Here is a 14,037-nt window from a genome sequence, read left to right as displayed (position 1 = left end):
CCAAATTGTGTTTAAGAGTGTTAAAGATACTTCCATGTCGCGGCCTCATCTTTTTATCAAGAAAATCCTAATGTTCAAATAGACATTTCTCAATAAAATTAAAATTGTTCTAGTATTAAAAACTGTAATATCAAATTAGCATGTTCTGGTTAAAACTTTATGAATAATAATCAAATTCCGAAAAAAATTGCAGATATTGTTCAGTCTGACAAAATGTTATCTATCTCGCAAACAGTGAGATTTAGATATAGTTATTATACATGAAATATGGAAAAAAGGAATAATATATAGGGCGTTCTATTTAAAATAAAGTTAAGGCTTACTTCCGGTATATCTGGATTATTCGCCACCTGAAAACCAACATTAGTTTAATTCTACATTTTCAAGTTTTTAGTGTTCCCATAACAGATCGACGAAATTCACAGTGGGATGATCGCTATTAGTACTAACTAATCTAACTTATGTGGTACCATTTTGCAGAACTATATGTAGTAATTGCATAGTACCTATACCGGACTTTTTTCTTTGAATTGGCAGGTATAACGCCTAACCAACCAAGTTATCATCGGCCCCTATACCGAACTAACCAACCAAACTAACCAAAACTAACCAACTACAAACTAAAATTAATTCCTCCTTAAGATATGCCCATTCTTTCCAAAACGCGCTTGCGCAGCTTTTTTTATCGATAACATAGATAACTCGCCATATGATATTATTACGCGTTTTGACTTTTGTTTTGCTCCCGTTGAAAATACCGCGCGCGCGCCCCTCAAGCGAATACACCTACAGGGCTTCGCGGTAATCCCATATGCAAAGATAAAAATCATTTGACGGGTTTCGGAACACGACAGGGGGTCGCGCCATCACACCCCTCCAACCCCTCATTTCCGGTAAGTAAAATTTCATTTAAGACGGCATTTTCGAAACGCCGTTAGCACGCGACAGCGTTTATTTCAATCCTTTCTGGTGACGTCATATCTCGACGTATAAATCCGAGTGGGCCGAGAGGGTCTCCTACCCACGCGCCATGTTGCGTTCCCGACCTACCTCGATCCTAATTTTCCACTGGCCCACGCAACAATGTCATGCTCGAACGTCATATTAATGGTTAACGTATACGCTGCTGATGACATATCAAAGTCAAATACGATATTCACCTTCAAGTAAGGAAGGAAAACGCGGTTGAATCTTAAAAGTGACAATAAGCACTTCGTAATTGAAATTTGATTATTGCAATTACCGGTCTTCCGGAAACTGAATCTTTTATGTAATGAAAATTATTTAGTACTCAATCATCGAAATTAACGTTTCAGAACAACACAAGAATTGTGTCGTGGATGTTTTATTTTATAATAGTGGAGTACTAAATCTTAATTTTTATTCCCTTCTTGTTACTGTGCCTTAGGACATCTCATATGGCGACGTCATCAATTCGACGTCCGTGCTTCAAGCGGCTAACATCAACAGTTTACAATTCGGCCGACTGCGATTTGCAAGCAATTTTTACGCGTTATAAACTACTATTTCCATTTACAGTTTAATTTGTCATATAGCTCGTTCGTCTTAGTCTGAACATTTTGATCAAAGCGCAGGAATTGTTGGCGGCGGGGAAATCCGATGCCGTGGCATAATCGAATTAATTTAAATATAACGAAACAATGCCGGACAGTCGATAAGTACAAGGTGACTGCAATATTGGCTTTAACGTTAGCCAGATAGGGGTGGGGAGGATCGTTTATATAGGGGATGAAACCTGAAAACAGCCCCAGTTCCGGGACTGCGTCCCCATGTTTTTGTAGTAGTGCGTCTTCGATGGAGGTGATCTTTGAGTACCGGTAAGCAAAGCATTCGCCTTATGGTTGCACAGTAGTTTTAGTATTAACTTTGTACACAGTGCTTGCCGTGTGATTTCTAGCGACTTTCTTCCCGCTAATGTAGATCAGAGAGCGGACGCATCCGGTATTGAAAAGATTTTTTTGGACAGATCATAAATTCTACGTAAACTACGACATACACTAATAATAACAAAGCAATTCGAAAAAATAATATGATGGTCAAGTGATGCAAGAAAAACAAGTTTTCTGTTTAGTAACTTTTTGTTTGCGTATTGGTTGCAAAACCTTGTTGAATTTGAAACAAGCAAAGTCAATGCGTTAAAAGTTTACTTAGTCCGGACTATACTGGGCGAGTTATGGTTTCAATAAAAAAAAGGCAACTTAGTAAAAACGTGTCAGCGCGATTAAGAACAATCTAATTATATTGTAACGCCAGAGAACAGAAAATAGTTTTAGTCTATGATTTGATGACTGCCTATTATCATTTGAGGTTATGATGTAAAATATGTAATATTCGGTTATTTTTCTGAAGTTTGCATTTTATCGCTGTATAAGATGACAGAAAATTAAATAAACACAAAAATGTACTATAAAAACAACACAAAGTGTACGCGGATAAATTTGGTATAAACACGCATCCACAGAAATGTAAAATTTTTAAGCATAATTATTGCGACCAAATATATATAATTATGAAATGAAATAATTGGGCTTTGTGTTTAATTTTGAGGTTACACTCCAAATTGCTGAAAAAAAAAGTTAAAGGTTTTTCAAAATGCAACATAATTCACTCCACGTAGATTTAAACGTTGAAAAGGCGTCTAGAAATCGACGTCATTGAAACATCGTTTTATGATCTTTTGGCGCTTTAGCGTGATCTCAAAAAAGACGTCGTCTGTAAGACCATTTTGTTCTGAATTTTCTGAACGCGTTTAAAAAGACCCCATTATATGACTATATGACTAAAATACGTAAACGAACTTCTCAAAAGGGTAAAAATCCAAAAAATTGGAAAACACGCAAGCATTGTTCTAAAACTTAAATATAGATGGAGCTGCAGCGAAAGTCACAGATTACAGTACGCTCGCGACTGTCCCCTGACATTCATCGATCTGCTAGGATCGCATAATTTATTGAAAACGTCGTTTAGTTAGCAATTAACGAGTTCGAGGCAGTCACGCAACGTTTCGAAGCACCCTGAACGTTTATTATGTCAGTTCGGGGAGCGCTGACGTCATCAATACCGGTGATGACCTTGATCGAGTCTCGGGCACGGACCACAATTGCCATGCCATGTGAAAAAAAACGAACGAATCGACCTGACTGCGGGAGATTCTAGTTTCATCGTAAATTATACGGTTTTTCTTTAACGTTTGCGAGGGAACGACGACAGATGTTCCGTCGCCGCATCAAATATTTAAAACTAAGTAGGCCGAGAGCCGTCACCGTGCATAATTCAGCGAGGTCTTTTATATAACAATTCTCTAAACAAGTTATAATAAATAACATGTAATTTTGTTGGAATTTGTCAATTTGCTGCAGCGAAAACAGTTGTAGTAGTCGTGGAATTTTTCCAACGCCCTTCAGGGGGTGACGCGCAGTCACAGAGAGACAAAGTTCTCTCGAAATTGTTTTATGGTTTGTGACGGTCTATTTTCGGCTAACTTTTTGATTGTTGCCGGGATTTTTTTTTAATAAACCGGAAGTAAACCAAGTAAGCATATTTAAGACGGCGTTGAATTTTGTCGTTTGCAATCTTGAAATTTAATTGTAGTTTGTCATTTAGTTAGTCACATATTTTCTGCCTTAAGCTATATCATAAATTAAATAAAAGTGTGCAAACAAAGTTGCATTAGTGGTAGTTCTATTATTTTTTGCGACCGGCATTTTTTAAGTGTCTTTTTTCTGCACGTATTTTTATTGAAGGCATCAGGATTTTTAATTAGGTGCGTTTCATTGTGGAGTATAGTACTATAGTATAGTATAGCAATATTTGGAAAAACCAATTACTACAAAATTTATTAAACAAAATGCATTTTGGACGCCCAGAATGGAATAAAAATTTTAAAGATAAGTATGATGTGTCTAATTTGTTATGGTTTTAGAGAATATCTCCCTTACTAATAAAACTAGTTGTGGCTATCGCGACTCAATGCTACTTTTTAATAAAATGTAGGGAGGCACCAATAGAAATGTTACACCGTAAAACCACAAAAAAATATTTATCTTTAAAACTTTCATCCCATACTGGCCGTTCCTTAACAGAATCAGTCGCTTAGAAAAAACAATTTCAGAAAAATGAAACACCAAAACAGAGAACCTCTTCATGGATGCTAATATCAAAACAAGAAGATTGCAACTTTAACGTCAATATAATAATACCAACATTTTCAATGTTTTTTCCTTATTGCAGATTATATTTTGTGCCCAAATGATGACTAATTACTATGTATTACTGACACGTTTGCTAAACCAAAACTAACCAGGACTAAGATTGGCCGCATTAAGGTATATATTTACATCGTTCATATAACCCATAACATATTATGTTGTGGGTCGCGGAGCAATAAGTCTTTGTATAGTTTCAATAATTCGAGATAATTCTCAAAAAAACCGTATTTATTGTAGAGTACCGGCAACCAAAAAAATGTTTTTTCACACACGGAACTTTGCCCTAACCTAAATTTAGGCGTCATCTAGCGTTAGGTGCCACCAGCTGTTGGATAATATAGTCTCAAATAGCACACTGCCATTGCGAACAAACAGGCTGTCCAATGGATGCTCAGAATTCGAACTACAAATTTTAAACTTCTGGATATCTTGTGGAATTCAGACATGTAAAATTTTGGAATCCAAGTATGGTTTACTTATGGAACATAAGTATCTTGGAACACACATACATCTTTTAAGAAATATTGAAAAAAGAAATATACAAAAATTAAAGTTTTTGGAAGCATACTTGTAATAATTAAAAATCCATTTACTACAAGCTATGTACATTAAATAGGCGCGAATAAAATATCATGCTTGGTCAGGATGTTTAGGTTTAACCAAAACACTATGAACTTTTTTTTTGGTTATTAACGATTCTTATTCTGTGCATACATACTTATTCTAGGCGGTGACATCGCGATCGATTCAAAGCCACTACGTCACTACGTAACAGATGGCGGTCGGACTTTAATTTGCAAAATTTTAAGTGACAATAGTCTTCAAGTAGCATTACAAATAATCCAACAAAAACATGCGCCTAATTTTGGTATCATTTTAAATTAAATCAGACAGTGGAATATTTAAAGATTATTTGAAAGAATGATTGACGTCCAAAGAGTTTCCTGGACTGTATGGAAAATGTATGGAATAATTTGACATTTCCAATGGATGCCGTATGCTATGTGAGTGGGTAGCTCTACTACGGTAAAATTGATGCGCCTCAAGTGGCCATGATATTTTCGTAGACAGGAATAATCTCCTGCGCATGCCTCCTATTTGCCTGAAGATATAATGGAACCTGCACATATTTTGCCGTAAAAATGCCACCTCCAAACTTAATGACGATCTGTCAAAATATAGTTTATTGCTGCTTCATAATTTCCAGTATTATCAGCATAGGCATGACCCCTACATCTCTGCTAGTTATGTGGATGTTATTAAAAATGTTGGTGGGAACAGCTTTTAGGATGAAATTTATAATCCAAACTTGAGACTTATAATGTATGTAATGTAATGAAATCAAATTCATCATGCCATCTGAAATTTTTTAACGCAGTCATGAATCCTGAGCAACGACTCAGTTCTCTTTTTTTTTCAGGTCTGGGGTTGACCACGAGTTGGAACTCACTGCAGCTGCTGGACGCTGCACAAGAGAGTCTCTAAAAACTCTTGTGCGTGTGACAGCGGCTATTGTGGGATTTCTAGGGCGACGATTTTGCTTCTGCAGCGGTCAGCGAGATTTATTACAAAAGTCACGGAACAAAAAAATCACGATTTCGAAAAATCAATAGGAATTATTGATCAAAAGCAAAATTTAGTAGTTGCGTATTTTATATACAAGGCATGAAACATGCCGTAGCGGTAAATGTTTATAAAGTTTGAGCAAATTAACTTTTTTCGTTTCTTTTATTAAATTTTGCAATCAACTGGCAACTAAAAGTTGCTAAATAGAAAATTTTAACTTACTGCGTTTAACCACGATGGGAATTGAGTTTGCCTTTTGGCCTATTCTAACCGATACTTAGATATCTCCTTCCTTTCCTTTTCCAATTCGGGCAGTCTTACTTACATACATACAGCATTATTTTCTCAAAATATGTCCCGATCTCGTAAAATCTTAAGGCAAAAAGGAGTTAATTGTGTGGATATCGCTTTTCCAAAAAAAATGGTGCAAAGTGCAGGTTAGCGGATGAAATGCATCCTGTCCCTATCTGAGTCGCATCTAGTTTCAGTAAACAGATGGCACCTCTTGCGCGTCTGTTCCAACGCCTGTGTTCTGTGACTATCACCAAATTTATGCAACATTTTTGTTGTGATACTGTTGTGTTAGGCGCTTTTTTTGTTTTGCTCGTTATGCTTCGAGTAAAATTTACAGTTTATAGCACGTTTGACATTTTGGGATATGGTTTTTTTCATTTTGTACCCCACTTACATAGATGATTTCGTATTAGTTTTTCGTGTTCGTCAGTCTCTAATCGAACCGCTTTCCAAACGATCTATGCAATATAAGAGCACAAACCATAAAACATTTTTTATTTTCGCGATAAAAAGAGACGTCAAGTTACGTATTATTTTCTAATAAAAATCATAAAGTTAACCCGATTTATTAAAAATGAGTCACACGTGACGTTAGTTCAGGACGTCGACAATATGGCGCGCAACGCGCGTCGGCGATGTGTCCGATGAATCATCAAAGAGTATTTTGCACAGCAACGCTTTTAGTTTGGAGCGTGCCGGCTCGAAGTTGGAATCTAGCGATAGACACGCCCTCAGGAACCCGATCGCCTTCTCGTTTTCACCCTGTAAGTAGGAAAAAAACCATTAAAGGCGTTGCTGGTGTTGGACCGCGTAGCCGCTCACCGCAGATATGTAAATTTCCGCTACTGTGAAATGATTCAAAACGAAATTCGGGTGAGCCTTGAGGGCGACGTTGGCAGCCTCGAGCGCCTCTCTATAAAGCCCGGCTCTATTTAACAAATGGGCTAAATAAATCGATGGAATGTCCATCGAAGCCTCCGGTACTTGAGAGAGTGCCCCTCGGAAGCAGACCATCGCCTGCTCGTAATCGCCTACGATCGTCCAGTAGATGGCGGACGCGGTCAACATGACCCATGACGTTTCGTCCTATAAAACATTTTCCGGTTATACAGGGCGTGTTAAAAGACGCCATCCCACAATCCTGGCTGCAATATATAACGCATAACCTCACTTATCCCTCAACTTAAAAAAAATGACTATGAATTGTCGGCTCATTAAAAATATATAAACGGAAACTCCATAATTTCCAAAATGATTTTAAAGTATCAGAGAAAATTGTCGAATGTTTCACTGTCAATTGTGAATTTATAAACAAAATTTTAATAAGAAGGGAGAATGTGTTAAACATTAGAATTTGGTTGACAGTCAAAATCTAACGTAATCATGTCCTGAGGATAACCTAATACAGACTCGAAAAGTCATCATAGAAGTTCTAAAAACAAAACAAATCTGAACTGTTTTAAAATTGCGGAACTTTTGGGCATTTTTTTTCGTCAGGCTTGTGTAAAGTAGCCAATACCGGTTTTAATTTTCGGAAATGACGCACTTGCCGTCTTGCAATCATCTAAATAATCATTATATGAAGTTTGACCTCTTGAAAACATCCTGTATATTAAAAAAACGTGCCTCTGAGAGGGTGGACGCGATTCGGGCGCCCAACTCATCGACCGAGAGCTTCTGGTTGCCCGCCATCAGGGCGAGAAGTTCCGCGAGGTTCTCATCGGGTGCGGCGGCGACGCTCCCTCTCATGAGGCGCTCGGCGAACTCGTCGATGTAGTGCCGTGGAGGTAGTTGCAGATCGGATGCCCGCGAACAGCGCGGCCGCGAGTCTTCCACTGAATTCTTTGCGGATTTCAAGGATGACGTCAGGCTGTATCGAAAACGTTAGTTGCCGCGGCGAGGCAGGGAAAATACAATATACAACCAAAAGTCATTCTGTGAGAAACTCATTGTTTTCTGCACGTCCCTTTTTTCGAAGCCGCAGGTGGAATAATAGTGTACGTTCACATGAATAAATCGAAATTAAGATACGGCGAAACAAACGCTCGAACTTAAAATTCTAGGCCTACCTATTTTGAATTCTTGAGTAAGGCAGTCCGCTCTGATTTTGTAGACCACTAGGCCATGGCAGTAATGGAGTGGGGATTGACCATCGAGCAATAATTTGGCCGAAGACAAAACCGAGGGTTCGTAATACGATCGCGGAATAACACGCGTTTGGTATAAGAAATCATTGGAAAAAAATTACTTAATGAGAGAATAGTAGAAAAATAGTAGAAATGGTAGAAATAATTCACGATCGCTAAAAAATCAAAAAATAAAAAGTATAGAAAATCAAACATTACCGAAAACCTGAACATACCGCCCACCGAATACGACGTTATTTCGAAAAACAAACAAAAACTAAATAATCTACAATTAATTAGGGGGCACACCTTAACAAACCATTTTTGGTTCTCCATTGAAAACGCGGTAAATTATACTGTTTCGACACAACTAGGTAAACCGAGGTAATAAGAGTGGTATTTTATCAAATGTAGCCCTCTGCTGTAAAGAATCAAGATATTCCCTATACCAGCTTTTGCAAAATGTTTGATTAATTTTGGTTAGTAACTGCCACCTATTCAGTCTATTCCTGGGAATACAAGTGAGGTCAAGATCGGGGACGGCTGAGAGAAAATGTCCAGAGGTTAAACTTGACAGATCGTTAGGATCACTACTCATGGAACAAAGTGGCTCAATTTGGGTGAGAACTGTGTAAAAATCTTTATGAGTGAGTAATTGTTCCCCTGGAATTTTAGTTATGTGACACTCTTTATAAACAGTTGTTATAGTTTTATGAATGTTCGATCAGATATACAGGGCGTTAAAAAGTGAAAATACTTTAAGAGCATAAAGGCTATATAAAAATAGGAATATTTTAAAATGAAATATTCCTAATTATTGTCTTCAATTAATTATGGATATTACAAAAAAATCAATACGGCCGATGTTGTATACGTCCACGTTATGTCATCGTTTTATTTGCATCTCTCAATATTCTGTTGACGCATTTTGAAAATGTTGGTGCATTTATTTAATACAACGCTGTAGATGTTTTTTTAACGTGTCGAGATTTATGAAGACTCATAAATTGTATTATTTGTGAATTGTACGAACATTTGTATCTTTTGGACATTTTGGTATTTAAGTATACTTTTATGCCTTTTTTTGATTTATTGGTACTTCTGCCACATGGGTCTATGATGCACTTTTTAGGACCGTTTGTAGATAGTTATTTAAAAACTCTTAACGAGGCAACTGCGTTGTTCTGTTTATCTGCATTTATTTTACCGTATTATATTTTTTACTAATTTTATTTTAATAAACTGCACTAAGGTTTTTCAACTGTGTTGAATTCTTTTATTCTGAACAATAAAAACTTCATCATAATGAAATTGGGTCGTAAAATGAATAATATAGATTTTTTCCCTTTGGGGAACCCAATCCGATTTGATTTTGGACATTCGTTAAAACGCAAAACATAACTAAATCGCATCTTTCTTATGAACAATTCCAGTTTTCATAATCTCTGAGTTTACGATTGCCACATTCTGTTTCGAAGACCAACTGAAAAATCAGCTTACTCGAGGCTTCTGGAGACGATCGACGGCCACACGGTGAAGTATTTCAGAGGTTCCGAGACGTCTGTAGTCCGACACACCGTGTTCGACAACGTATAAGTGCCGAAACGGTCATACACGTGAAGTCGATTTTCCAGGTCCGGACTTTCGCTAAGCGCCACTGAAACTATGAAAAATTTTGTCGTTTAAACGCCGCCACCATGGGGTCTAGTTACCGAAAAAATCGTTCAGACCGCGACGTTCCCCCTCCGGCTGCTCCCCCAATGACAGACGCATGTGGACGTGGTGATGGACCTGGGACAACATGAACCCCTTGGCGTCTTCGCTCAAGGTCTCTAATTTCGACTGGTCGGGCTCCGGATCCCCTTCGGCTGCCAACAGCGACGAGATGATCGTCTGACCGAGATTCGATTTTTCCTCGATGACGTCGGAGGTGTCCTGCTCGGTTTTTTTGTAGCAGTAAAGGGTGGCACCGTCGCGGCAGGTAACTCCCCTAGTCGGTTCCATTTTTGAGCACATTTGCTCGGTTAGACTTGTGGGTTTCAACTCCGTCGATCCTGTAAGGCATCAAGTAAGCGATAGTTTCGAGATTTGTAACGGCATCGAATTTCGGCAAGTGTTGAAATTTAACAACGGCGTTTTCACTAGTTTGCATTCACACACATTCACAATAAACGCGCCCATGCCAAAATATACTGGTGAAAACAAAGAGTACCACTGTATACACTTCTAATATTGTGCTGACCCGTGCCAAGTCGAGTTCGGCAGCCCCAAGTTTTGAGCAACGTTTCGGCCGTGCCGTCGTAAAAATCCCGGTCCGCCCTTAGCACGTTTTTCATGTAATACGTGGCCAGCAGGGGGTTACCATTTCCGTGGTGCAGCAGGGCCAGAAGGAAATTGGTGCTTGGCTCGTGATAATTGATTTTAAGCGCCAACGTCGCGAATTCCATGGACCGCCCGCGGAACCCCAGCTGGTGTAAGATGGACGCGAGCGGTACCAGTACCAAGTCCGTCTGATCCTCGGGTACTGCTTGGAATGCCATATCCAGACAGTCAATGGCCCGACGTGCGTTTCCGCGCACGCGCCAGTACAAACTGGCCAGGACGGCCAGCACCCACTTGGGCGCCACCTTCTGCGAAAGTATAATAGGAGGTAACAGGGAGCAAAAGGTTCCGTTGACGTGGATACCTTCTCCGTGGCCGCGATGATTCTTTGACCGATTTCGGCTTCGTCAGCCCGACCGTTGTTAACATATTTTAACAGATGATCTTTCAAATATTTATTACTTTTCAGGGGCATATCTAGGACAGATTTTTCACCGGCAGGTAGGTACTTTTCTCCGTTGACGTTGTCCGACTCGCATAAAGGAGGGTACCACGGCAACGCCTGCTGCGAACCCTCTGGCAGTCCAATGTATTCGGACAGAATCAGCTTGATCCTGCATAATGGATCTTTTACTATGAGGAATCGATATTTTTCTTTTGTTTTTTTTAAAAAGCTTTTTTTTATTGCGTTTTCGCGTTTCACTACAAATTATAAGTTCCGAATACCCAAGAAAATAATTTCACATTGCTTTAGCAACAATAGCGTCTAAACACCTTATATAAAACACATCCTTTAGAAATTGACACACGTAAGCTCCATTACTTTGTAGGGCAAATAATTGCTTCAAACCGCCTGACTTCGCGATTCTAATTTCCATCGTGAAGTCAGGGGGCAGTCCGAAGCTTTTCATGGCCGCTGTGAAAAATTGACATGCATGGAAATGCTATGGTCCACGCTGCATTTACACACCAGAACTAAACTAACCAATTATCTATGGTTATAACCTAAATATTGACAAACTATTTTCAGGTGATACTAGCAGGAATTGAGCAGTTTTTTCAACATCAGGTAAGGGTTGTGGTTCATTTAGAGTCATGAGGTTAGGATTACCTCGCGGCAAATTTACTTACGAATAACCCTTGTTTTCGGGCGGCAAAACGACGGGTAAATTCAAGTTGTCCCTCTCGTTAACTGGTATATTCCACAGCAAGCACTCCTCATTGGCGGGCCAGCCGCCAGCATCGAAATAGAAGCTGTCCTTGAGGGTAGGTTTAAGCTGCTCAGGCGATGACTTAAGTATGTCGCGTAGTTGCTCATTCAGTTTGGCTCGTTCGTTCTCGATAAGTTCGTGTAAGTTTTGGAGGTTAAGATCGGCGACATCGAGGCCCTTGTCGTAAAAGTCGCAAGAGATGACAGGCTTTTTTGAATGGCCCGAAGTTTTTTGAACACACCTCTGTACTTGACGCGTGCGGACCTCCAAATGAAGATCGTTGGTAGGTACGCCATGATAATTAAAGGAAGCGTGCTCCCAGATGACACGTTCCTGGAGCCGCAGCCACCTCTGCTGCAGGCTGTGGTACTCATGTAAGTCGTCAAGGACTTCTTGCAAATCCCTGCCAAAATGTCCAGTAGAGCTAATCCGACATATAGGCAAGAAAATTACCTCTGAAATGTTGTCAAAGTTCTTTCCCATTTCGAATAACACTCAATAAAATTTCTAATACTGCCCACTTCTTTGTCACCCGGTTTTGTTTTGAGAAATTCATCGTAATAATGGAGAGACCTGTCATACTCCCTTAGAGAGGCGAAAATATTCGCAATGGCAAATAAATGCATCGATTCGTGGGGCGCTATGTCGATGGCACTTTGTAGGACTTGAGCAGCCTCTTTTGAGTGGCCCGAATGGTGAAGGATTCCGGCCAAATTATACAACGGGATGTCGCGGTAACCTCTAAAATAGGGTGGTAACATTTTGATAAGTGAGACCCATTGTTTTTGAACCCAACAATGACTTATACTGGATGCTGATAACCTTAAGAAAGTACCAAACTGTCAAAAAAATTTTTCAGGGATCAAAAAAATTTATATTCAGCTACATATACATTGAAATTATACAGTTTGATTTAAGGCAAAGCATGCAATGTAACGTAAATTCAAAGTTCGTATCCAAAGATGACATCAAAATGGGTGGACACTGTCTGTGTCTATTAGACTTCAGAAGGTAAAATTTTGCAAGCTGAAAGTAAATAAGAACTTTGCTGCGACATTTGCAGTGAAAGATTGTTGAGTAGCTGACTTACTTAGCTAGACTTCTCCCTTTTATTATTATTATTATTACTTTAATAGTAGAAACAATACTGTAAAAAAATAAAATGAGGTAGTACATTCTTACCTTCCTCATCCTATCCCATTTTAATTAATAATTGATTAAATTGTTCAAAACACCCAAACAGAATCAATTCTATTATCTTCTTTTACTTTTAATCTTTACAATTATTTGCTATCAAAAATTTGGAGCCGAAATACTAAGGGTCCAGCTTATAGGATATAAGTCGGGGAAAGTTAACTTACTCAGTGACGAATTGGATGGCCAACTTTAAGCAGTCAATTGCTTTGTTGCCGTTTCCTTTGACCCTCCAATAGAAGGAGGCCAAATTGTAGTGTATCCAAGAAGTAGAATTTTTTAACAACTCTGAGGAGATGTAATTACCAAAATTATCCAAGGACATTACAGGCATAAACTGCTGAACTAGAGCTTCATCGGGCGGCAATACTATAACCGTCCCGTTCATCGAAGTGCCAATGCGTTTTAATTTATTGAAATTATCACATAAGGGAACGACAGAATTCTTACTGAGATCTGCGTAAGGCAAGTTAAAGATGACGCCCCTTTCCGTCCCATTGGAAGCGAGCGTGGGGTACAAATTAAAATCGGACACCGATTTTCCAGAAAGCACGCATTCTGACGGTCCCTTCAAGACTGTAGCTTCAGGTTTTTTTTCGATTTCCGTCCACTTCTTCTCTATCGCGCCTTTTCGTTCGATTAAGTCAGCATAGAGGTTGTTTAGGTCGTTCCAGCGCGTTTCCTGATCGAGTAAGGCTAGCAGATCGTTGGGTTGTCTCAGATCGAACGGTGAATCCAACTAAAGGGGTAACAGTTATTTAAAATTGCAGCACCATGTGGTGTTATTACATAAGCTTGGATTTTTCCGGACTGCGTCACTATCCAGTGGTTTACGGCATGCGAAGCTTGAAACGTAACAATACAGAATATTAGTATATTTCGCATAATTTTAAATACCATCTTCACATCCTAGCGCGATTTGTTTATAAACAAAAGCTAAAATCAACGGAGCAGCTGTCAAACATGGAATACTAATAGGTTTGTTGACGACGGACGTAACCACGGAATAAGGATATATTTTCTAAATTGGCGCTGCTACTGATGCACTTCGCCAGCACGACATTTAAAATATTGGTTAAATATGGGATTAAAAAA

At 39.0% G+C, this 14,037-nt stretch overlaps 1 protein-coding gene across 2 annotated transcripts; it reads right to left on the bottom strand.

Annotated features, from left to right (window-relative positions):
• Nucleotides 1-6,574: 6,574 nt before the first annotated feature.
• LOC132704866 (tetratricopeptide repeat protein 17) lies at nucleotides 6,575-13,994 on the bottom strand. 2 transcript variants are annotated; one of them, XM_060675164.1, is made up of 11 exons: nucleotides 13,732-13,994; nucleotides 13,110-13,681; nucleotides 12,202-12,489; nucleotides 11,669-12,151; nucleotides 10,902-11,151; nucleotides 10,428-10,845; nucleotides 9,928-10,269; nucleotides 9,716-9,878; nucleotides 7,716-7,959; nucleotides 6,912-7,175; nucleotides 6,575-6,851 (listed from the first exon to the last, which is right to left on the bottom strand). In XM_060675164.1, the coding sequence occupies exons 1-11, from the start codon at nucleotides 13,840-13,842 to the stop codon at nucleotides 6,681-6,683; spliced, it is 3,306 nt and encodes a 1,101-aa protein (XP_060531147.1). In that variant the 5' UTR covers nucleotides 13,843-13,994; the 3' UTR covers nucleotides 6,575-6,680. The 2 variants fall into 2 exon arrangements, with proteins under 2 accessions (XP_060531147.1, XP_060531148.1); XM_060675165.1 differs by having other exon boundaries at nucleotides 10,458-10,845; nucleotides 13,732-13,992.
• Between the last annotated feature and the right edge of the window lie 43 nt (nucleotides 13,995-14,037).

Source organism: Cylas formicarius, unplaced genomic scaffold, assembly GCF_029955315.1.
Source record: "Cylas formicarius isolate icCylForm1 unplaced genomic scaffold, icCylForm1.1 PGA_scaffold_7__23_contigs__length_41026272, whole genome shotgun sequence".
NCBI classification, from domain to species: domain Eukaryota; kingdom Metazoa; phylum Arthropoda; class Insecta; order Coleoptera; family Brentidae; genus Cylas; species Cylas formicarius.
Note: the sequence above shows the minus strand (reverse complement) of the source record. Positions and strands in the feature narration are given on the sequence as shown.